The 22,813-nt window shown below is 40.7% G+C and overlaps 1 protein-coding gene across 9 annotated transcripts in view; it reads right to left on the bottom strand.

Annotated features, from left to right (window-relative positions):
• nedd4l (NEDD4 like E3 ubiquitin protein ligase) overlaps window positions 1-22,813 on the bottom strand; it is a 64,471-nt gene that overhangs the window by 15,375 nt on the left and 26,283 nt on the right. For 2 of the 9 annotated variants that reach the window (XM_023828712.2, XM_023828715.2), the window contains exons 1-11: window positions 21,037-22,063; window positions 15,312-15,362; window positions 13,637-13,698; window positions 13,354-13,456; window positions 12,992-13,152; window positions 12,493-12,628; window positions 11,995-12,180; window positions 11,747-11,827; window positions 6,047-6,103; window positions 3,907-4,041; window positions 3,198-3,326 (exon numbers count right to left, since the gene is read on the bottom strand). In XM_023828712.2, coding sequence (XP_023684480.1) covers window positions 3,198-3,326; window positions 3,907-4,041; window positions 6,047-6,103; window positions 11,747-11,827; window positions 11,995-12,180; window positions 12,493-12,628; window positions 12,992-13,152; window positions 13,354-13,456; window positions 13,637-13,698; window positions 15,312-15,362; window positions 21,037-21,990 — 2,055 coding nt within the window. In that variant the 5' untranslated portion in view covers window positions 21,991-22,063. Of the gene's footprint in view, window positions 1-3,197; window positions 3,327-3,906; window positions 4,042-6,046; window positions 6,104-11,746; window positions 11,828-11,994; window positions 12,181-12,492; window positions 12,629-12,991; window positions 13,153-13,353; window positions 13,457-13,636; window positions 13,699-15,311; window positions 15,363-15,735; window positions 15,787-21,036; window positions 22,064-22,813 lie in introns of those variants that run through there. The other 7 variants (XM_023828721.2, XM_023828722.2, XM_023828720.2 and 4 more) reach the window with 6 other exon arrangements.

The following is a 22,813-nucleotide window of genomic DNA, read 5'->3' as shown; positions in this document are numbered from 1 at the left end:
CCTTATTATTTATATTAAAAACTGTTCCATTTTCATTCACAGAATACTATGACATTCTTAGAATTGTCTACTGTGACCTGGTTTGTTTCTTTAAGAGACTGTAAGGAAATACAAATTCTCAGATCGAAGAAAACTAATTATCCTTCTGCTGAAGCAGGTGGATGATGTGTTAATGACAGATTTTTACAAAGTACATTAACCGGGCATCTCATACCAAAAGCAACGTGTTTGAAAGAATTTTTTTTTTGAGGCAATGGAAAGACAGCATGTGCCGAGCTGCAAGACTCTGAAAGCAACGTGAAATTATTAATAACTTGATGTGGAGCAGCTGGTCTTGCAGACAATGGGCAGCAGGTTCATATTCTACGGAGGCACCACATTCGTGCTTCTGTCAAGCCGTTTCTTGAAACTGACCTGTTTAGCTGGCTAACTATGGTACAATCTGTTCAGTCTGATTGTACAATATGACATTTGTTCTGAAATGACCTGTTAAGCAAAAAAAAGATACAAGGCAGGACAGCATACACTACTTGCTGTACTCATTTTTTTTTTATTCTGATGCCGTTAAATTAACTACTAATTCTGTGTTATTTCAGAATCTTTTCATAATTACTCATATTTACATGTTAATTTCATCATCTTAAACATCTCATCAGGTTCAGAGCGCCTAATATTACTGTGCGTTAACATGCCATGAAATGAAAGATGAGGTCATACATAAATGCAAGCAGGCTGGCTTGACTGTCGGCCCAAAAAAAAACTGCAGTTAATCCTTTCACCTGGAATCAGCAACAGCAGCTAAAATCTTTTCATAAGCATGATGCAACAAGTGATCATCACATGACCCAAAAGCACAAAGCATGTTGTTTCAAAATGCCATCCAACCCACAAATCGCAAAACACAAACCAATAGTCAGACAATAGTTGGAGTTTTAAGGAAGATGTGATCCTTATTAGCAGGTACGCTACCCATAGTTCATCTTGTTTGTGAGCAATCGGTCTGCTTGTGCTTCGACTCATGTACTCATCAGGGGAAGTTAGCGGTGAATGGAGCTTACGCAAACAAATCTGTGAACATAGTCAGACAAGAGATACATCTCCAGTTTATGCGTTTCTGCAACACAAAGCACGTCAAAAGAAATCAAATTAATCTGCTGCATCTAAAGTAAATGTACTATTGATTTGTTGCCCATGAGAAATGCACCCTAAGGTAGGTAATGAGCAACTAATGTTAGTACTTTGGTTGCACAGAACGCCGATGGTTATGGAACTTGTACATTTAATTGCTCACATCTGGGTCTGTCACTCAAGAAATCAAAATTCCTAATTTGAGATGGATGGATCGACAGATGCAAAAAATCTGAACAAAAAAAATGCAAAGGACACCTAAGAAAAGCACTGATTTTCAAAGAAAACATTGATTCTTTGTTTGAGAAACAGCCAACAGCAGTGGCATAGTCTGATCAAAGGCACGGTCAATGGCACAATTCAATAGTCAGGCAGATTGTCAAGAGCTTTAATATGAGGGAAATCACGAGGTGGCCGTTTGACAAATAAATACATGTTCCCAAATGTATGGATTTTTCCACGTTATTAAGGAACAACTCAAGACAGCAAAGATGTGTTGGCTAAAGGAAGATGAAATAGTTTCAAAGGAAAGATTATTTTGCCCTAGCTATTCAGCTGCAGCGACACAGTAAGAGCCGATACCGTATATCATTCTATCATTCTTTATTTAAATGTCTCTCATAACTGATTCATGAGACGTTTAAAAGAGGGACATTTTGAAAATTTAATCAGACCATTACATATAAGGGTATGTAATGGTCTGATTAAATTTTCAACATCCCTTTCTTTTTAACGTCTCTTAAATCAATTATATACAAAACAAACACACAGGCATTTTATATATGTGTGTGTGTGTGTGGTTTTAAATATAGCAATATGAGAGAATACTGTTTGAAAAATGCGTACGCTATCTATCACAGTCGCACAATGCAGTGCTGACAAATATTTTAAGACCGTGTAAAGAAGAGTCAGGAAGCATGTTTATTTACTTTACTCACGCCTTATAACTAGTCCTGTCAAACTAAATTTCGTTCCTCTCTAGGACACAGATAATGCGTCTGGTTCCTGATACCTGAGGCAGCAACCCTACTGTCGCCCATTTCAGTGCACAAACCTTGTTTTGTCCTCATATTGGTTCTTCCCTTGCGCTGTTTCCATGCCTCCCTACCTCACTGCTCCAACCCATCTCCTCTCCTATAGAATAACATCCCCATTCCCCCCTTCCATAACATTTCCATATCATACGGCTCTATTCGCTCTCCTACGCTGCCCAAGAGTATTACTCTCACTTCATATCTTTACATTCCAGTCCATAAATTGTTCAAAATATTTGTATGTTAATCTACAAACTGTACTGCTGACACAGTCACCATGAGCAAATCAATGTCAGTTTGCACATAACAGCTGTTTGCTTTTAAGCAGCTCAGTATTAATATTCCAGTATTGCTCAGTGATTCCACGGTAACTAGTCAACAAATAATGAGGTGGGGAAAAAAACTTAGCAATATTAAAAATGATATATCATACCAAAAGTTTCTATTCCTACTGCACGCTCTATGAAAAATGACCAAAAGCAAAAAGGATCACACCAGAATTTAAGTGTCTAATGTAATCCAATCGTCCTTTAAAAACAAAACCTTTTACATCTGGAAATGATACTTAAATTTCATCATAAGAATGAATATCAGCATTCTATTCTCTTATGTCCTTATCACATAACAGAGAGAGCAGCTTCAAGAATTGTAAGCAAAAAAGCCAATAAATAAAATACAAAATAGACCAAAAAAAAAACTGAATCAAAGCATTTTCACCACAATGTATTATATGTGTTTCACACTTGCCTTATATACTTGGTCATTTTCCTGTAAATTATTTATTGTCCTCCTATTGCCAAGGGGACGAAAAAAGAAAGAGGTAAGAAAATAAGAGGTGGAAAATGAGATTAATATCAGCACACAAGTGGATGAGAGCACACAGAAACGTTGTAAGTCAAAGAAGTGCAGAAGGGCTGACCCTAGAGGAGAAAGAAGAGCGAGAAGGGAGACGATAATGTTAGCGATGGGAACAAGAAGAAGCAGGTGGGGGGAAGGGGGGGGGGCAGGGCAGGCCGAGGGGGCTGGCGCTCTCACCTCAATAGGGGCTGACAGGGTGACAGTGGGAGAGCTGAGGCTACGAGGCCGGCGGAGCTGGGACTCGCTCAGGTGGCTGCTGGGCACGGCTGTGGGGGGGGGGGAGGCGCCGGCCCCGTCATCTGTGTGCTGTTGTGGAGAAGGACGCTTTAAAAGTAAAGCGAGAGCTCAGTGCGAACTTAATGTACAGTACAAAAGCACCGCCTGAAAAGCATGTCTCCGTGCACAAGGATCCATCGCGGATGACTAAGGGACAGGCCAGCCAGTCATAGACCTCGAGCGTAATGGGTGAGCCTTCAAACCACTAATCCCCAAGAGATGATTTGCAGTTTCGTTAAATATGCCGGGAAGCTGGAAACCATACGCAAGCAAATGTAAGCGATGAGCACGTATAAGGTTGACAGGGTTTAACCATAGTGCCTCATTGCACGTAAATGACTAACTGACTTTCCCTTTGTGACACACAAGAGAGAAGTCCACTGAATACCGTCTTGACAGCGTATGGAAAGAAAAGCAAATTCAAGCTCTGGTAAGAGAAGAGTATAAAATCACTGAAAATAACAAGCGATGAAAGTTCAGGCCCAAAACACTTGAAGCAGCAATCAGGACAGATAGCTGTGAGACAAACGAGAACAATGAGTGAAGAGGAAAGAGAGCTGGCGAGTGACGACACAGACGAGCCCTGAAGGGAATCCCGGTGACTGTGTACCTGCAGGATGGGGCGGGTCCAGGTAGTGCTGCGGTTGTTATGGTTGACGTAATATGTGCGCCCCTTGCCGTCCTTCCTCTCTTCCCATCCAGGGGGTAGGCCGGGCGTGGTGAGAGCCTGCACCGCAGAAGGCGACTGACCAAGTGAAACAGCAAAGCTCTAATTAATCCATCTGATGAGGAACCAAGCAAAGGGGTTCTGCAAAACTCTTAGTGGGGGAAAGGAAAATTTTACATAATAATAATAATAATAATAATAATAATAAACACTACATCCCAGTGTAGGCTGAAGGCTGTTATTTTAATAGATAGGCACAGAATTCTGACAATATTCAGACAGGTTTTGAAACACTCAGATGTTCAAAACATTTACATTCTAAAAATTTCCTCCTGAAGTTACTTATTTTCGTTACCCAACATTCGCTTATTAGACACTTAGAATGAACAATCTAAGAGAAACCAGGGGAAACTAAGCAATAAAAGCAAAGCTTAACATTTTGGCCTGAATACAAATATCCATCTTTTCATATTAAATAATTCCTTAAAACAAAAAAAAAGTTGAACTTCATGAATAATATACAATAATATATAATGTAGCTCGCAACCATACCTCAATCACACTATTAACAGACCAGACAAGTCTAATTCATCAAAACATTGGCTGGACCAGCAAACAAACAAGCAAAGCAGACTCCAATAATCTAGTGCTGGGGATCTAGTGTTTGATATACATGTCACAGTTTTCAAGGTGATGTGAATGTATTGGCACAAAAAAAAAAAAACAAGAATAATTTCACACACGGACAAACTTAAAAGCAAACAGCAGTACTTATGTCTACCACACTGCAAAGACATCCTTGATACCCGCTGAGAAATTTGCAGTGTATAGGCTGAGCTTAATAAATATCACCTGTAAAGAACACTAAGTTCATATGTATTATGTAAGCATTCTGACATTAAGCATACATAACACAGGGGTATTCATTGGTATGATCATCAAAGCTTCTAATCTAAACATTCATAGTCCCAGAAAGGACTCAGCTCATGAAATGAATAGAGCACTTAACCTGAATCACTCCCTTAAAAATCCAGTAGTTTAAAACTATGAAGGACTATACCAGAATGTGTAGTCAAGAACCAATTTATCAGAATAAAATTTACATGCATGGCAATTAAAGCATGTATACTTTGGTCATGTGATGGTTTAATTTTCTGACCTATGCCTTATTGGGACTCTGGTAATCGAAATATAAACATGTACCCTTCAATAAAACTCCAGTAAGTGTACTATAAATTGGTAAGCATTATTGGTTAGCATTATTCATTTTATTAGCCTGGTTCATTTCCTTTTATTACAAATTGAAAAAGTGTGAGCAATCGTGTTTTAACGCTAATGAACACAGAATAAATGTAGCTGTTTTGTAATGTGACGCAAGCTTCCTTCCAATGTGAGAACAAAGCACTCTTAAAGTACCACATTTTAGCCTCATGTTTAAACAACTGAAAATAAAATAAGCCGTCAAACTAAAGATCAGTCTTTAAGGGAAAAAAGTTTTGTTAGTCAACATTCAACAATGAATAAAACCAAAGTTAAACATTCTTTTGAACAAAATGACTGAGTATAAATATGTAAAAATGTTTAATCTTTTTTTATAATTTCTTTTATATGAAATTTGTTTAGTTTCAAGTATTTCTGCTCACAAGTACTTACAAACATGATTTAAATGAGTGTTTTAATTTTCAGATGGCTCCCATTTAATGCTAGCGAGCTTGAACTGTTCCTCCAATATAAAACTTTTTTTTAAAAGTTCCAAGAAGAAAAAGAAAAAATCAGTGGATGGATCAAGTAGTAATGCGACACATTACTAATGGTTAATGTTAAGCCTTCATGAACTGTGCCTGTCTCAGTTAATGTTTCTTGGACAGGAAGACATTAAAACAATTTGTTTTGACAAAAACAAGGAGCACAATGGCTGTTAAACTCTCCCATCTTGGGTGCAATGCATTCAGTTGTTCATTGGGAAATCTTACTAATGACACCCTGACTATTAGTAACGCTGAGTCCTCACCCGACTATTTGTATGGTGACACTTTTTGACATAAATAATAGGGAAAAAAGGATGTACATAAAAGGACATTACCATAGGCTCTTCAACGCCTGTGACAGTTTGAGCTCTGGTTCTTCTGGTCTGGGAGCTCTGGTGATAAACAATAACTTCAGAGTGAGGGCCTGTTCTGGGTTTGTCCGCTCAGAGCAGAGGATTCAGAATGGGAGTGAGGGATCGTAAGAGGAAAGCATGGCAACAGGAGTACTCCAGTGACTGTGAGTAATTGGAAGGAAGCGAGTAGACTCGTGATGATCTGCATGCATGGACTTCACAAATATATGGCAAAAGCAGAGCGGAAAAAAAATAACAACCCGGATGACATTTGATTGAAGGCAAAAAAAGGTTTGGACTCTTATGTATCATTTACTGTGTCAACGGTTGAGATAAATACTTCAAAGGACAAATAGTTTCTAAAAACTGATTACACTACAGCCACGTTTTAAGTACTCATAACCAAAATCAAAGCCAACATGCATATGAATTTCAATTTTCAAGTGTTTTATCTTCTTTAAAAGGACACTTGGTCCTTTCTTTCATTTACAATATACAATGCTAAAATCACACAATGCATATTTTAAGTTTATGTTCCAAATAAATATAGCTTTGACTGAGTAGCAGCTTCAGTAAAACTTGGCATAGGTTTCAAAGTGTTTCAAACACTTTTACATGTTTCTTTAATAATTAAGTTGACCGTTGTTTGACTTTGGGTTTTGAAAAACACCGGTTCACTTGTACCATTCTAGAATTTAAAAAGTAATGTTCAAATGTGTTTAGGAAAGTCAAGGAAAATGGTTTGCAAACCATTCTGAGATTTTTTTTTCCCTTTTTACCCTGTAGATTCTGTTTGATTCCCAAGATTCCAAAGGCTTCAGCACAGGATGAATATGATTACCTATAAATGACTTTTCATTAACTGCCATTTATCTTGCCCCCCCCCCCAAAGGGCTGAGTGGTTCTAAACTGTGCCAAAAAGATGCATGTCATGCCATAACAGAGCTACCAGAATCCTCAGCCACGGAAAACAACCGCTGAAGTCCGCAGTGAAATCAGCAAAAAGAGATGCTTATCAGCTCTGCCTTAAATCTCTTTATCCGAAGCATGGATATCATTTTCAAGAAGTATGCACTTTTATCCACAGCTGTCCTTTACTGATTGCCTTTTCCTCACTTCTACGTCAATATCATCTAGTTTCCTCCTTTTCATGTCACTGAAATTTGTCAGAATTTTTATTACAAAAAGAATCCGATCAATTTGTACTCAATCACAAGCACATGAAAAACAGGAGTTGGAGCACAATGCAGGATGATTCAACAGGGCTGACTTTACTGAGGATGCTTTGCACATGCTGTGGAAAACTAAAACGAAGAAAAAGCAGGCAAGCATCTCCCAAGCCAATGAAAATGTTCCTGAAATCATAAACAGTCTTTATACGACTTCATCTTCAAAATATGGCACAAAACAAAAAAAGAAAATCTATTAGACTGACAAAAAGAAAAGCCCACACAAACATACCCAAGTGCAATCTAAGTAAAAGAATATGACTATTCACCCGTCTTCCATAACCTCCTCCCCAGTACAGGGTCCAGCAACCCCCCCCCCCCCCCCCCCCCCCCCCAGAAAGCACACAGCATGTGGCAGGGAAGGTCCAGGATGTGACGATGGGCTGTCGTAGAGTACATTCTCATACATGCAATAGGCAGCGACGAAACAGCAGTTCACACGAATGCAAGCTCTTGAACCATGGGAGGAAAGTGGAATACCCAGCAGAAACCCACATGAACACGGGGATAAACGAGCAAACACTCAGGGGCAGGAACCAAGCCAACGGCCCTGGAGTTCAGAAGCCACAGTGCAAGTCCCCCCCCCGCCGTTTCGCCGTAAATTACACACTGCTTTATATAGTACATAATAGAAGTTATGTGACTCTCCATACATTATATAACATCCTGTTCTTCTATCCCTCAACTCTACTGCAGTTTCACTTAATTAGCAAGAAGAGGAGATGGAAAGATGCTGGATGAGAGTATTGAGAGCAGCTGACAGCGCTTCCTGTCACCATGCTGTGGACCTTCATGCTGTGGCAATCAAAAAATTATCACAAGCTCTCTCCGTTTCTCTCTGCAATTTTCACTGCTTCATTAGCAAAAAAAAAAAAATACATATACAAAATGGACTTCAAAATGGAAGCAAAAAACTAAGGACATGAAAATGAAGAGCCATAATGCAGAGCAACGTTACTATATAAGAACTTTTAAAATTTGCTGCTTTAAATAAACAGGCAACAGCAACATATTCCAAGAGAGATGAGTGATCCTTACATGCCACAGAAAGTGTCATAACACCACTAAACGAAACCTAGAAAACCTAGACTAAATTTGTAACATTCATAATGTCATTAAATATGACTCATTAAGTATTATGAGTTTTTATCGGTCCAAGTACCAGCGGTGCAGGATCCATATTGTTTTTCTACTAATTATTTATAAAAAAGGAATAAGCAGTTGGTAGAGAGTCACAAATGAAGACCTAGGTGACACGTGCAAGACAGACAAGCTGCATAGAATCATATCAATCCAGAGGTTGTCATAACTGTATATTGTGTATATAATAAAATGTATTACTTGAACATGTAATGGCAATATGCCTTTAAATGATTACTGACAGCTGGTATACATCTGCCAAAGCTCATTCAATAGCTGCACCTGATTAGCTGATTTTGAGAACATCATACAGCACTGAGTAAAATTAAAATTAATGATGAATCACTTAAAAATAGAACACTTAATTTTTTAGGTTATATATATATCACCTTACAGAAACGAGAAAACAGCAGATTTTCTATAACATGACAGACATAAAAACATCATAATGGCTGAAAGATGTAGCACATGGTTGCTTAGCTACAGAGTGCTAACAAAAACGTCTAATGGCATAACAGAACCATAATTCACAAAGTGCATTTAAAATGAATTTCCTGTTAAGCATTATTTACCATCTATTGCCCTTGTGTATAATTCTTGTTAAAGACTTGAGAAAGACTGAAGGAAATGGGTTTCTAGGTGCTGTATGAACATTTAAGAAACCTTGAAGCACTTTTGAAAAGACTGAATCCGCAGATTTCCAAAACCTCGTTACCGATTCCCTGACTCCAATTACAGTGCTCCAGCATACTGTCCATTAACATGCATCACTAAAACATTTCAAAGTAAATTTATCCCTACAGAACCAGCTATTGAAAAGTCAATCCACCAAACAGCCCTAATCAGTGAGGAACTTCAGCCTATGCAGACAAATATAGCCAATCATTACTGAAAGCAGAAACACACACTAATCCTACTGATTGCATTGTCATTAATATAAGCCAACCCTTAAAACAACACTACCGTTCTTGATTAAGGCTTTTCACCAATCCTCACACACACTTCTGAACTTTGAAATCCCACTGATTCAGCCTTTATGGCAGCGTTTCCCAAGCCGGTCCTCTGGGACCCACAGACAGTCCATGTTTCTGCCCCCCTCCCAGCCAGTCCACATTTTTGCTCCCTCCCAGCTCCTGGTGGACTGTCTGTGGGTTCTTGAAGACTGGCTTGGGAAAACACTGCTTTATGGCAGACAAGTGAAGTTGTCATTACATTTTTGTACAGCACATATTCCGGTGCATGAAACCCGCTTCCCACCCCGGCCCGCAGGGACACACAGCCAGTCCACATTTTTGCTACTACCGGGACCTGGGATGGAGCGGCTTGGGAAACACTGCTTTAAGGTATTTATGCTTGCGCTTTATTTTTGAAGTAGGTTACTGGTACTGACGTATTAGACACTGAAACACTGCCTTGTAGCTGTCCATGTTCATCACATACGTCATCATTTGTGAGGTGTCATTGACTTTAGCACAAGATCGATTTGCAGCTGAGCAACCAACACCCCCCAAAAAAGTATATACTTCTATAAATTTTCTATATACTTCTGTGCATGAATGCAGTAGCTAGAATATATAAATCATGACCCAGTTCTAGTTCTGATATTCCCAAATGATTTGTTTTTTCTCCAAAATTTCATATACTATCTCACCAGATATTCCGTGTCAATGACTCTCTTGCAAAAGCTACCTAATCCTTACGGTTTTGCAGTCTGTTTTCACATTATTTATTCTTTAGCCCAGTGTTTCCCAACCCAGTCCACAGGGACCCCCAGACAGACTACAGTTTTGCTCTTCCCCAGCCCCCCAAACACCCGGAGCAGGTATTCGGTGTTCTTGACTGGCTGGGAGCTGGGAAAGTGGGAAAACATGGACTGTATGGGGTTCCCCGAGCACTGGGTTGGGAAACACTGCTTTAGCATGAAGAAATTAAAAGGCATTCTGAAAAATGTCTGGTGGCTTCATGACCGCTCAATTGATCTTGCAGGAAAACTGCTCGACGACATATGAAATCCATGTATTAAAAAGCAAAAATAAACGAAAAAAACAGAACTTTTAAACTAAATTTTACTCATTTGTTACACATATTTTTGTCCAGATTATTTCTGAAGGTCTTCAACTTTTTCAAAATCCCACAAAATTCCAGGATTTCCAGCAGCTGTGGACATGCTTGTTTTATGATTAGGCATGTTCCTTAATATTTTATTGCATTTTATTATTTATTTGTTTGTTTAGCTTTTATTCACTCACGCTTATTTATTTTACTTATCGATTTAATCCATCTTTCTATAATTTCATTGACCTGTATGTTACTTGCTCCTCTGTCCTTGGTTTTACTTTAATCTCATATGTGAAGCACTTTGAGCTGAACTTCATGTATGAAAAGTGTTATACACTGCCCAGCCAAAAAAAAAAAGTCACCATCTGAATTTGAAAATTTTAGTTGGACCGCCTTTAGCTTTGATTATGGTGTACATTTTTCATGGCATTGTTTCCACAAGTTTATGCAACATCTCTGCATTTAGTTTCATCTATATCTGCATCCATTTCTCACTGAGATCTTGTATTGACAAAGTGAGCTGAATCACTCCATGAAGTCTTCTTCAGCACATCTCAAAGACTTTCAACGGGGTTAAGGTCAAGACTCTGTGGCGGCCAATTCATGTGTGAAAATGATTCCTTATGCTACTGAACCACTCTTTGACAATTTGAGCCTGATAAATCTTTTCTTTCTCGCCCTGGAATATGCCCATGATATCAGGAAAGAAAAAATCCCATCCATGATGGATGGAGGGGTAACCTGGCCAGTCAGGAGATACTCAGCTGACTTCACTTTATTGCTGCATAACGTTGCTGAGCTGTAATAATGATCATTGGCTTTTTAAGTATTTGCAGATTTAAATTCAAATGGCAACTTTTTTTGGCCGGGCAGTGTATAAAGATTATTATTATTATTATTCATTATTATTATTATTATTATTATTATTATTATTCAAACAGAATGCTGCATCTGCAGTCTCTATACCCAATAAAGGTCTCCAAGAAAGCCCAATGAGTCATTCCTTTCATCTGGTATACATCCATCTTCTACTGTTCACCCAAAAGCTGCAGCTGACTGATTCTGTAACCATCACCCATAAATGGGCTTAACACAGAGCAGTGAGTGAGATTTAGTCATCGCATGCAGAAATCACAGTGAGGAACTGATGGGTGTGATTTACTGTGTGGGCAACACAGGAAAGGCAGTGAGGATGTGTGAAAGAAGCGAATAAGGACGGAGGAGGAGGAGGAGGAGGAGGAAGAAGGTAGCATACCGCTAGTGGCAGGGGCTGGGTCTGGTCACTGACCCCATCCGTCATGCTTGACGAGCGAAGTCTGGAGGATAGCTGGCTCTGCTGGGGGAGACAGGACACTGTGTGTGAAAGCATGTGATTTACAGTGCAAGGCCTACAGCCATATTCCCCCTGTTGATAAATAACTTTAAGCAGGACTATTCATAATGTTATACGCCTGTGCTGTTCCCCTCAGTGAAATACAAAGGAGGCCAAAGTGCGGCACTTACCACAGGAGGACCGGAGCTCGAGGCCTCTCCATTTGTGTCACCCGTAAGTGACAAGCGCAGGTTGATCTCCTCAGCAAAAGCCTGGGGACTAGCGTGGGGGGCCGGCGTCGGCGAGGTGAGCGGCGTTACGGATTGGTTCAGGGGATCGACTATCATGGATTCCTCTTCTGAGATTGGCTCCCAGGACTGTAAGACAACAAACAACTGGAAACTAATATTTTGTACTACATAATAGTAAATATATTTACTGAGCAATAATCATTAGCATATATAGTCAGAAATTTTAGCAATATAGTCATTAATTTCAGAACTTGTCTGTGTCTTAGGTGTGTTTTTCTTGTCAATGCAACACTTTTTTTTCCCCATTAACACACTGTTACTACAATGAACAGTGTCATTAAAAACATTATACAGAACCTTTTGGGTCTGAGTAATGCCTACTGTCTTTAAACGAGTTTAACAAGACTAGAATTCATGGGGAGCCCTTGACAGACTCACATCGTCCATGTCTCGCGGTTCGATAGACTCATTCTCCAGGTCTTCGCTTATGTGTCTCCTGGATCGAAAGACGCGGTGAGCCTCCTGATTGATCTGCCTGATGTGGTTGTCATTCTCTGTCTCTGAAACAACATCCCTGAAACAGGCAAACAACAGAGACGTTCACTTTGCTGTAGAACTCAGATTACACACAGAACCTAGTATCTGTTTTCTTCATTGAAGGCTACAATACACCAATATCCATTCTGGATTGAACACCAATGTTTCTCAGGCAGAATAGCTGAATGAAACCAGTGGGTCTCTTTTGCCTTGCTGAAAAGCACCTATTAAAGAACAAAATACACTTACAGTTTGTAAAATAATACCTTCTGCAGAAATACAACCTGATGTACAAGAGAACCTGGTATCTGCAGCACTTACCTATCAGAATTGTTGTGCCTTTGAACAGTCCAGCAAGAGACGTCACGCGGCATGTATAAGCATCGCTCTGTATACTTACACAAAGCTGGGCCTCTTCCACTGCGTGGTGCGGTTGTTGTGGTTGACGTAGTAGGTGCGTCCCAGGTTGTCGATCTTCTCTTCCCAGCCAGGGGGCAGCGGTGGCTGAGGCGGCTGCTGACGCTGAGATCCTGAGTCTGCAGAATCGGCTACCTCCCATCCCTACCGAAGGAAAACATTCAGAAGATTCCATCTATAAATGGCTACATTAAAGTCTTTTACGCAGGAACACTACACTGTACTGCACTCTAACCTGTGATCATGCTTTTGCTAACTTACAAGCTGACGTGTACAAAAGGGTGTCGTTCCAAAATCTGTCCAGATAATTCTTTCAAAAAATAGCTAGCTAAAGAAAAAATGTACCTCCGCCTCTTCTCTTGTTTCAGCATTGTCCTCTTCTTGTCCTCCATTCTTAGGCAAGTAGGCCATTTTTAATCGCAGATAACCCTTCACACGCGACTTGTGACTGAGACATAAAAACACAAAGGACATATTCTGGATTCAGATATTTTGAAGGAAACTGCGTATGGATTTCAGGCTACTTTTCATCTGTTAGCTTATGAAATATGACCACAAACATGAATGTGACAAAACAAAAAAGTAACTGTTTGTATTTAACTTTCAAGTTGCAAAGTTTGGCACTAACCTTCGCGGCCGCAGCAAGAAATCTTTAAATGTATATGGTCGTTCCATGACAGGATCCTCAGTCTAAGAACAGAAATATCGAACAAATAAGCTGACATATTTATGGTCCATATATGTGTGTGTGTGTGTACTGCTGCACACACACACACACACACACACACACACATATGTTTATATATTATTGATATAAATATATGTATGTAAATATGGCTCTGGAAAAAATTAAGGGACCACAGTAAAATTTTTAGTTTCACTCATTTTTCAGTTTATGGGTATGCACCTGTGTAAAATATACGCTTTTTTTCTTTTGCAAACTGCAGCCTGGCTCTTTCCTGCTTCTCACTGATGAAGGGCTTCTACCGTGCATTATGGGTCTTCAGTTCTGCTTCTAGGAGCATGTTATGAATTGTCCTAGCAGTGCACCTCACACTATTTAATGTTTCTCATTCTTTTTGAAAGTCACTTGATGTAATCCGACCAATTCATAAGGCACTGTTGGATAAGTTGATTGTCATTTCTGGCATTACAAAGTCGTTTCCCTCCACTACCTGGCTGAGTTCTGTTCATTCCCAGTGTCTCCTGCTTCATCTTGTTCTTATGTACTGCTGTCTCAGAAACATTGAGCCTGGAAGCAGCCTGTCGCTCTGTGTAGCAGAACCTGGATTAAACCAGGATTTAACAATGCGTATGTATGTGTGTGTGTGTGTGTGTGTGTGTGTGTGTGTGTAGAGCGAGAGAGAGATCAAACAAGAACCGTTTTAAGCTGGAAAAAAATGACTATGCTCAAACTTTATAACAAAGACGCAAAAATGGCATCAAAAATCATGTTGCACCAACATTAAAACACAGGGACTGTATGAATCTAAACAAACCCCATGTCTGTCCACAGGAATGACTGCAGGCGAGTATTTACGTAACTGTAAATGGGACTTATTCCATTAATAGATCAGCGTGTTCATGAGCACTGCTAACATGCACAGAGTGTTGCAGAGTCAGTGCCAGAGTGAGGAGAGCCTAACAAGGAAATCACCTTCTATGTTTAGCTTTGCTTCAGTTTTTTCCTCTGTGGAACGATGAGTGCTGCTCTATTTCATTGGTTCTTAAACCGCTATCTTAAACAAAAAACTACAACACAGAGCTGCAATCACGACTGAAAAACTGACACTAAGATATATAACATTTATATTAAACACATGGTCCATGCAGAACTACAAATATGGATATTTAAAAGTTGCCGAGACATAGATGCGTGGCAGAAGTCAACACTTTAATATTAATGACATAGTATGACACTTGCATTAACAAATACTATATATCAGTAATATTCATATATTAAGTGACATTCCCAGTTCATTCACAGCCAACTCGCGAATAACTGAAACCGGGAATTCAAAATCTGTGAATGTGAAGTGATTATTGTAGTAAACTTTGGTTCCTTCCATGTATCTCCAGCTATATTCCTGTCAGCTACAGGGATATTCCTAGAAGTCACACGGCTGTGTTTGCATTCCCATCAGATATTTTCCACTTCAAACAGGGATATAAGCCCTAGAGTTTCTCTGGGTAATTGCATTCACTCTCAGGGTGTCACTGGCTCCTAATAAAGTAGGGTGGACACTCAAGCAGTTGATCTTTCTGGAGGAAAGGAAAGAAAGAAAAAAAAAAGAAGTACTTACTGGCAAATGGCTGAGAGGCACATCAACCTGCCCCAAGAAATCATCTCTCGTCTGCATAAACAAACACACAAAGAAATCAGCAAGGGAAAAAAATACAGCAATAACTTATTTGAAATCCTTGACTGTTATAGAGAAAAACATCTAACTTCCAAAACAGCAGGAATTGCGATACCCTGAAAATCGCCAGTGTTAGAACGTGTATCTGCGAAGGTACAGTGAGAAGGGAAAAGCCGCTAAACCCACAGGATTCATATCACAAGGGGGGAAAAACCCATGACCAAAAGATGCCCAAAGCACAGGGGCAAGCAGGCAGAAGGCAGCACCTATGAGTGCGTAAAAAAAACAAAAACGTGCATATCAGTCGCTCATCTGGCCACCGGCATCAGTGTGAAATGATTCACGTCTTGTCACTCAGACATATTACCTGTCCCCCGTTGGAAAGCCCATTCGTGGAGGAATCGTGAGCAATGTGGGCCTGTGTGTGGAATACAACTGATTTAGACAACAAGGAGTGCAAGTACAGGTCCTGGCAGTCGACTGGCTCCAGAGGTGGGCAATAGTTCACTCAATGTTTTAGTTCACGGACCGCGGCCTTTGCGCACGTTCGACTTTTGCTGGTTCCTTCTGATCCCTTTTCACATCATGTTGATGCTTGTTGTGCAATTTAAAAAAAAAATTAATTACATAAATAAATTACATGCACAAATCAAATTGCTGTAAAATCTAATTAAGCCTATAACAGAAATGAAGGTTATGCCGGTTACACTGCAAACGCGATGAACACACACCAGACCACCGGGCATGTTCCACGGCACTGCACGGGAACTTCAAACCACATCTCCATTCTCGGTACTCATACATTCATAATTATCACTGTCAATCAGCAGCAGTCAAAACCTGATGTGAGCTCAGAGACAGCGGGAGATCTACATAACAACAACTACCACTATTGCTCCATAATGACTGGGTGGAAGAATTAAAATGCCATCAGTGAGACTGGGATGCCTGCCTGAGGCATTTCTGAAAGCCTGGAAGTCAATGTCTATTTTTGGTCTTAGTCTCTCTGTAGTAGAAGAGGCTACCCTACACTCAGACTCCTTCCACACTCTTAAAAATATTATAACGTGCTGCCATAAACTGCACTAAAGTGATGAATGCATCCTCTATTGGCAGGATATATATAATGTATATGGTCATTCAGCAATTGTTGTAACAATGACAAGCATATAGGTGCACTCAGCTCACATAATTAAGCTTCAATATTGTTTAATTCAGTCAATTTCAAGGCCTTTTCACACAGCGATCATCGGACGACATTCCGGTACAGATGGTACTTAAAGAGCTTGGTTTCTTTTGACATATACGGTCTACTTGCATGTACCCTTGAAAGAAAGACATTAAAAGTAAGATACTACACTACCAAAACTTCCTTGATTTCCTTCCCAATACTAGTACCAATTAAACTCCGAAGGACCTTCAAGAATATTATGATTTACACTACCGGAATTTCCGCTCGCAAAAGTTTATTGCCTGAAGTTGATTTTTAATTCATGTTTACAAAAGGGCAAAGACTGGGGGGAAAGTACTTGATTGTGAAATCATGAAGGTCACCTTTCCACCAGTGCAGACAACAACCTGCAATGTCTTATCAGCATGCGTTTAAACCTTAACCAAGCACAAGAGGCCATTGCTTGGGTACAGCTGGTGGCACTAGGTCTGACAACGTACACGGCAATCGTTTCTTAAATGTTTTTCACTTTCTGTCCTGAATGTACGTCCATAACACAAGAGCTCCCAGTCAAGCGAGAAGGCCGCAGAATGGCAGCACAGACACAGTACAGCCGGCTGCTGCCATCAAGTATCATATTTTACAGGCAAAGAGAGAGAGACCTCATGTAATGAGGAAGAGATCCATACAGGGATCAAAGGGGAAACTCAGTCAGGGTGGGTCACAGGAAACACACAAGCTGCTGGTGAGCCTGCAGAGGACAGGCCTGATTTACACCGCCGTGTAACCTCAGGAGCAGCGGGGCTGCCTAAAACAGCTCCCACAACAAATCCTGCACTGGCACAGCTACAAAAATAAGCAGCCCCCCCCCCCCAATCAATTATAGCTACACTCTATATGGCAGACAAACTCTGAATGAAAGTTGCATGTATTTTCTGCATTCACTCAAATATTACTGAAGTTTACATATCAGCTATGTTTAGATTGAAAAGACAGCTGTAATTAAAGAACGACAGACTCATGGTCTTCTGTGACGAACCAGTTCATAAAATCTCTCAGAATATAAAACAAAGGAAGGGGGTTGTCTCAGGAGGATGGGTCAAACAGCCATTGTTGTTTTTTGTTGAATCATCTGTACCGCATTTCCAGTATCTCCATATACTTGTATGTTCTGCTTGTTTTATAATAATAATAATAATTATTATTATTATTATTGTTATACACTGTATTGACTCCCGCAGGGAAATTCTCTTTTCACCCACCCCATCGTGTGCTCCTTGACATTAATCTAGGTGAGTTGGGGATTAAGGGCCTCACTCAAGGGCCCACAGACATGTGACCATTCTGCTGAGGCCGGGCTCCAACTGGCGCCCTTCAGATCATGGCTTAGAGGTTTACCCCGCGGGGCCACACCCTGCCCCAGGACAGTAATGCAGGGGTCCTCCTCACTGCTGTATATAAATGTCCATACTGCAGAGTGCCGGTATGCAGAGCTATTGTGCATCTAATGCATTCAGGGTTTTTGCCGTCTTGCTCCTCCAGACTCCCAGCCACGCCTCAAATAGTCATGAGGTTCTGTTTAGCCAAAGGCTGAGACTGTCACACAATTGCCAATGAAAAACATAAATCACTTTTGCTCATTAGAAGTGGACAGGATAGGGCAATGTGTCACCTTGTGTCCTGGACAATTATTCCAAACTGTAACAGGATGCTCTCAGCTCCAAGCTGAATTCCATTTATGCGTCACTGCTCCCTCCTTTTTCCAGTCAAAACAAAATAAATGCGTCATTGTTTCATTCAGTCTCTCTTCTACAAGGATATTCTCCTCTTTTCACATCTTTCTGAAGAGACTGCTTAAAGGATGTTTCTTTTTTGCCCACTTAAGTCCTTACCAGAAGTGTACCCTGTGACATCACTGAAGTCAGCACACGTATTAATGAAGACCTGTACTCATGGGTCAGCCTGTGTACTCAGCAGACAAGCTACATGAGCGCTGCAAACCCAGTGCTTTGGTACCTCTCTCTGCATGACACTTCTCCCATTCCAAAGTGTCAGCATTACTTGCTACAGTAGCTTGTCATTCCCCCAACATATCACCTCTGCTACCCACCTCGTCACAATGTTCTTCACAACATCTTCCCCGCGTCACTCACATATAAACTTCTACCCAGCTTGCTTATTAACTAACTTCTGTACACCAGAGTGCACTCTGAACCCCTGTCTACTGTGAAGGTTAAGTGTATACATACAGCACACTTTCACCACTTAAATGCTCCAATTCATAATCTCCCCTCGCCCCATCCTGGTCCTGGAGACTGTCGCAGGCAGCATTACTCCATCGCAGAACACATACTGTACATACACACACCCAGAGGAAATGTAACAGACCTGATATCCTATTCATCTAAATTAAAAAAAAAAAACTGGTTCATATATCTATATTTCATATGATATGACCTCTAAATTGTGCAGAGCATGCCATTTACGTATTTCAATAAAACAATAATAAAAAAAAAAACTTTGCATTCACTGGTACAATTTCATGTAGTTATATACAAAACACCTTTGCACTAAATTAAGATCTGTTCATCATTAATTGTAAGTTACCCATTATATACTTCATTCCGAAAAAGCACTTGTTCCAAACACACACACACACACACACACACACACACAGTGATTGAATTGTATTTTGGACTGCAGAAATTCAGCGTTACAAGTGATCCATCATCTGAAATACTAGAACGGTTATGAAAGTGGAGCTCGACCCGTACTATATAAAACAACAGAGTTCCATTTTAATATTAAGTAGCAGGTGTCATTCATTTTCATTCACCTCACCATCATTCAAATGTTCCCTAAATCCTGTTCATCTTGCACATAGTAAGAGCCACAATTAACTCCCAGTTTCCTGTGTGCAATACATTACAAAAATAGATAATAAACTTACAGAACAAAACAGATAACAAAAATGTCTATTTTGATGATTGAATAGCAGAGATAACTGGTTTGTTTGAAAGCCTGAAGATGAAAGAGAAGATCGAGGAGCTAAACTATTCATTCAATGTATGTCAATAGCAAAGACAGTACTGGTACACTAACGGCAAGACCATCATTATGGAGACAGCGGAGTGACTACTGGAAAAAGTCACTGTAATCAAGCCACAATGAAAAAGGTTATTTGAGTAAATCAAAAGATTTGAAGTTACAGAGTGGGTTTTTCCACTATGTTTGAAATCCGTTTATCTCTACACACACATAATACACTAGAAATAATTTTTATTGTCATGCCGGTAATTATCTTTATTAAATAATTACGACACAAACTGTATTTGTAAACTATTATCTAAATAACTTAAAACTGTTCAAGAAATAAAATGTTACATATAACAAGTCAGCTATGTTTCAGAAGGCATGCATCCCAATGAATAAAATTACGGGCAATGAAATTTTCAGTCATTGAGAATGTTTTAACAGTGTAATCACTAAACTTTAGTCCTCATACTTTGCATGCCAGATATTAACTGGCCATATAATTCTGGATGTTTATTAGGTCCTTAGCAAAACTGTGGAAAGGCTAGGCGATATCTAGGTTACAATAGAGCATTTGGTGTCTTCAAAATTCTGGTTGCATAATGACAAACTATCACATCCCTATAATTAATTGTGAATGTTAATTAACTGAGCAAGGATAACTACTATTAATTATAGATCGTTTTAGTCTTCCCGCTTATTTAAAATTCCATTAGCCTCACAAGCCACTAGCAGATCATGTTTTGTAAATGATTTTTTTTTTTTTAAAGAGGATAAAAAGTTCATCTACAAATTGAACATTGTACTTAAATATTTTTTTACGTACGCTGTACAATCCAGACAGAAAGTCTTGGAAAACTCATTTTAAGTAATTTTTTTGCATAATTAACCACAGAAATAAACTATGCATTTAACACAGAACAGCTGCCATAATCAAACTGTGTTGGCAGGTAACGACTTTTAACGATTCAAGCCAAAACTTTCAGTTTCGACGCGACCCTAAGCATAATTATATATACACATTATTAGCAAAACTGACCAAATATTTATGTCAATAAAGTGCTCATGAATAAACATATAGCAATATCAGTGAAAGTGCCTCCAGGGCCAACAATAAGATGGTATGGTGCTGCCTTATCCATGCCTTCCCAGGACGTGTAATTCCTAGAATGTACTAGAAGTCCGCCACCAACCCCCAACCCCCCCACTGATTTGCCTGCCTGTGGATGTTTCTAACGTCTTTACTAAAGCATTTCAATATATCACCTGCCACCCAAAACAGAACAAAAAGTTTCATTTTAAATTTTTAGTTGCCTACTAAGAAATGAAGTTGGAAACTAAATGCTGATGACAACATTCGACCGTCCAACCACAGCTTTTTAAATAAATTAGCAAAAGCATAAATAAAATATGAATCAATAAAAAACACTTTCTGAACTTTTGTTCTGCTTGTTCATGCTTTACCTGAGGGCTAATCCTACTTTGGCTTTGTTCCAAGTCTGTATCCTGTGACAAAGCCTGGTCACACTCTCCGCCTTGAGTGAAATATATCTTAAACTGAGGCTGCCTTCTGCTTTGCTCCTTCATGATTTTGAAGGTGCATCCTTGGGCAGCATCGCCCATGTTTGTCTTCTGCCCATCCACGTTCGAGTTTGTGAGTTTGGCCGCCTGGCACATGGGCTGGGCCGACACAGAAGGCTGAAGCGGCTGTGAAGCACTGCGCTCTAGGCGGATCCTTGGGTACTGCTGCACACGCTCTCCCTGGATACCCGCGAAACACACGTCGGCATCATCCCACAGGGCTGTTTTGGCAGGTCTCCTCTGATCCTGCTGGAGCTGAAGCACAACTCTTTTCGTTCCAGGAGCCCCATCCATGTTCTGCTGCACCGACCAATAATGAGAGGTGTTTTGGCTGTCGGGACCATAAGGCAGGATCCTGACCTGCTGGACATCTGAAATGTCGGCGGACTTCCTCTGGATGCAGAAAGAGCCCACGTTTACTTCTGTGGAATCGCCGTTCGCCAATTCCGAGCTACCGTTATGGCAGAGCGGGGAAGTCCGAGAACTGCCGCAGACTGACACGGGACTGTGGTTCAATTTGGTTGGCCAGTCCTCACATACGCCCGTATCGGCGATCCCCATGCCTCTCTGCAGGGAGATCTGCATGGTCGAGCTCTTGGTTGGTCGGGTCTCCTGCTGACTGGACAGCTGAGGGATAAACATGGAGGAGCTGCGTTTGAGCAAGGCTTCCCCAGGCCGGGCACTCCCTCCGTCGGCGAAGGATGGCAGGCCCCTACGGCCTGGCAGCATGTGGAATGTCATGATGGCGTCATCCTGGGCCTCACCGTCCAGTTCCTCGATCTCAGGGGCCGTGTTGCTGCGGCCAGCGCCGAAGTAGAGTCGTAAACGGTGAGACATTTCCAGGTCTCACTCTCCCCAACTCCCTGTCCTGTGGATTCCACTTCTCTTCCCTTGCTCTCTCTCGCTTACCCTCCCTCGCTCAGCGAAAGGGACGGGGGGGGGGGGGGAGGGGGTGGGGGGGGAAAGAGGAGCCCGCAAAACAATAACAAGAACAACGCTGCCAAGGGAGTTGAAAACTCCAAGCTGTAAACTGCTAACTGAAGAAGGGAGAGAGAGGCCGAGGAGGAGAGGGAAATCAAAAAGTATCCAGCCGACCACTGGCACTACGGGCCGATAGCGACAGACAGCAGAAATAGCCTAAGTGACAAGCAGCATTCCGAGCATGATTGGGTAAGGACACCCAGTGATCCGACACACTGAGGTGAGGGCAGGGTGCTGCTGACACGTGACGCGAGGAAGAGTTTCCCCCGTTTAAAACAGTGCCAGGCTGAAACGGCACCCTCTCAGCTGCTCCTTATCCATCAGGACGACGAGGCCCCCGCGGGAGGGAGACAGTTCACACAGCTGAGTCAAGTGGCCAAAGCCCGACACGGCCATAAATCTAAGCACACAACCTATCTGCTGGGGAGACAGTCCAAGTCACCCTTCTTACGGTCACATTTCCTAGTGTATCTGACCATAGTGTAAGCGGCCCAGCTTCAGAACAAAGACCAGGCTTTTAAGCATATGAATGAACTAATTCGTTTCTACATTGCTGAGATGCACTTCTGTTAAAGCAGGTTTAGTCCTCGTGCTTTAACAAGCTTTAACAAATAAACAGCAAGGTTCTAAACCAGAAAACAACAAGCAACAGGAATCTGAAAGATGCCCGCTGCTTTAA

The sequence above is a fragment of the Paramormyrops kingsleyae genome, chromosome 7 (genome assembly GCF_048594095.1).
Source record: "Paramormyrops kingsleyae isolate MSU_618 chromosome 7, PKINGS_0.4, whole genome shotgun sequence".
NCBI classification, from domain to species: domain Eukaryota; kingdom Metazoa; phylum Chordata; class Actinopteri; order Osteoglossiformes; family Mormyridae; genus Paramormyrops; species Paramormyrops kingsleyae.
This window is presented reverse-complemented; position numbering and strand designations above follow the sequence as displayed.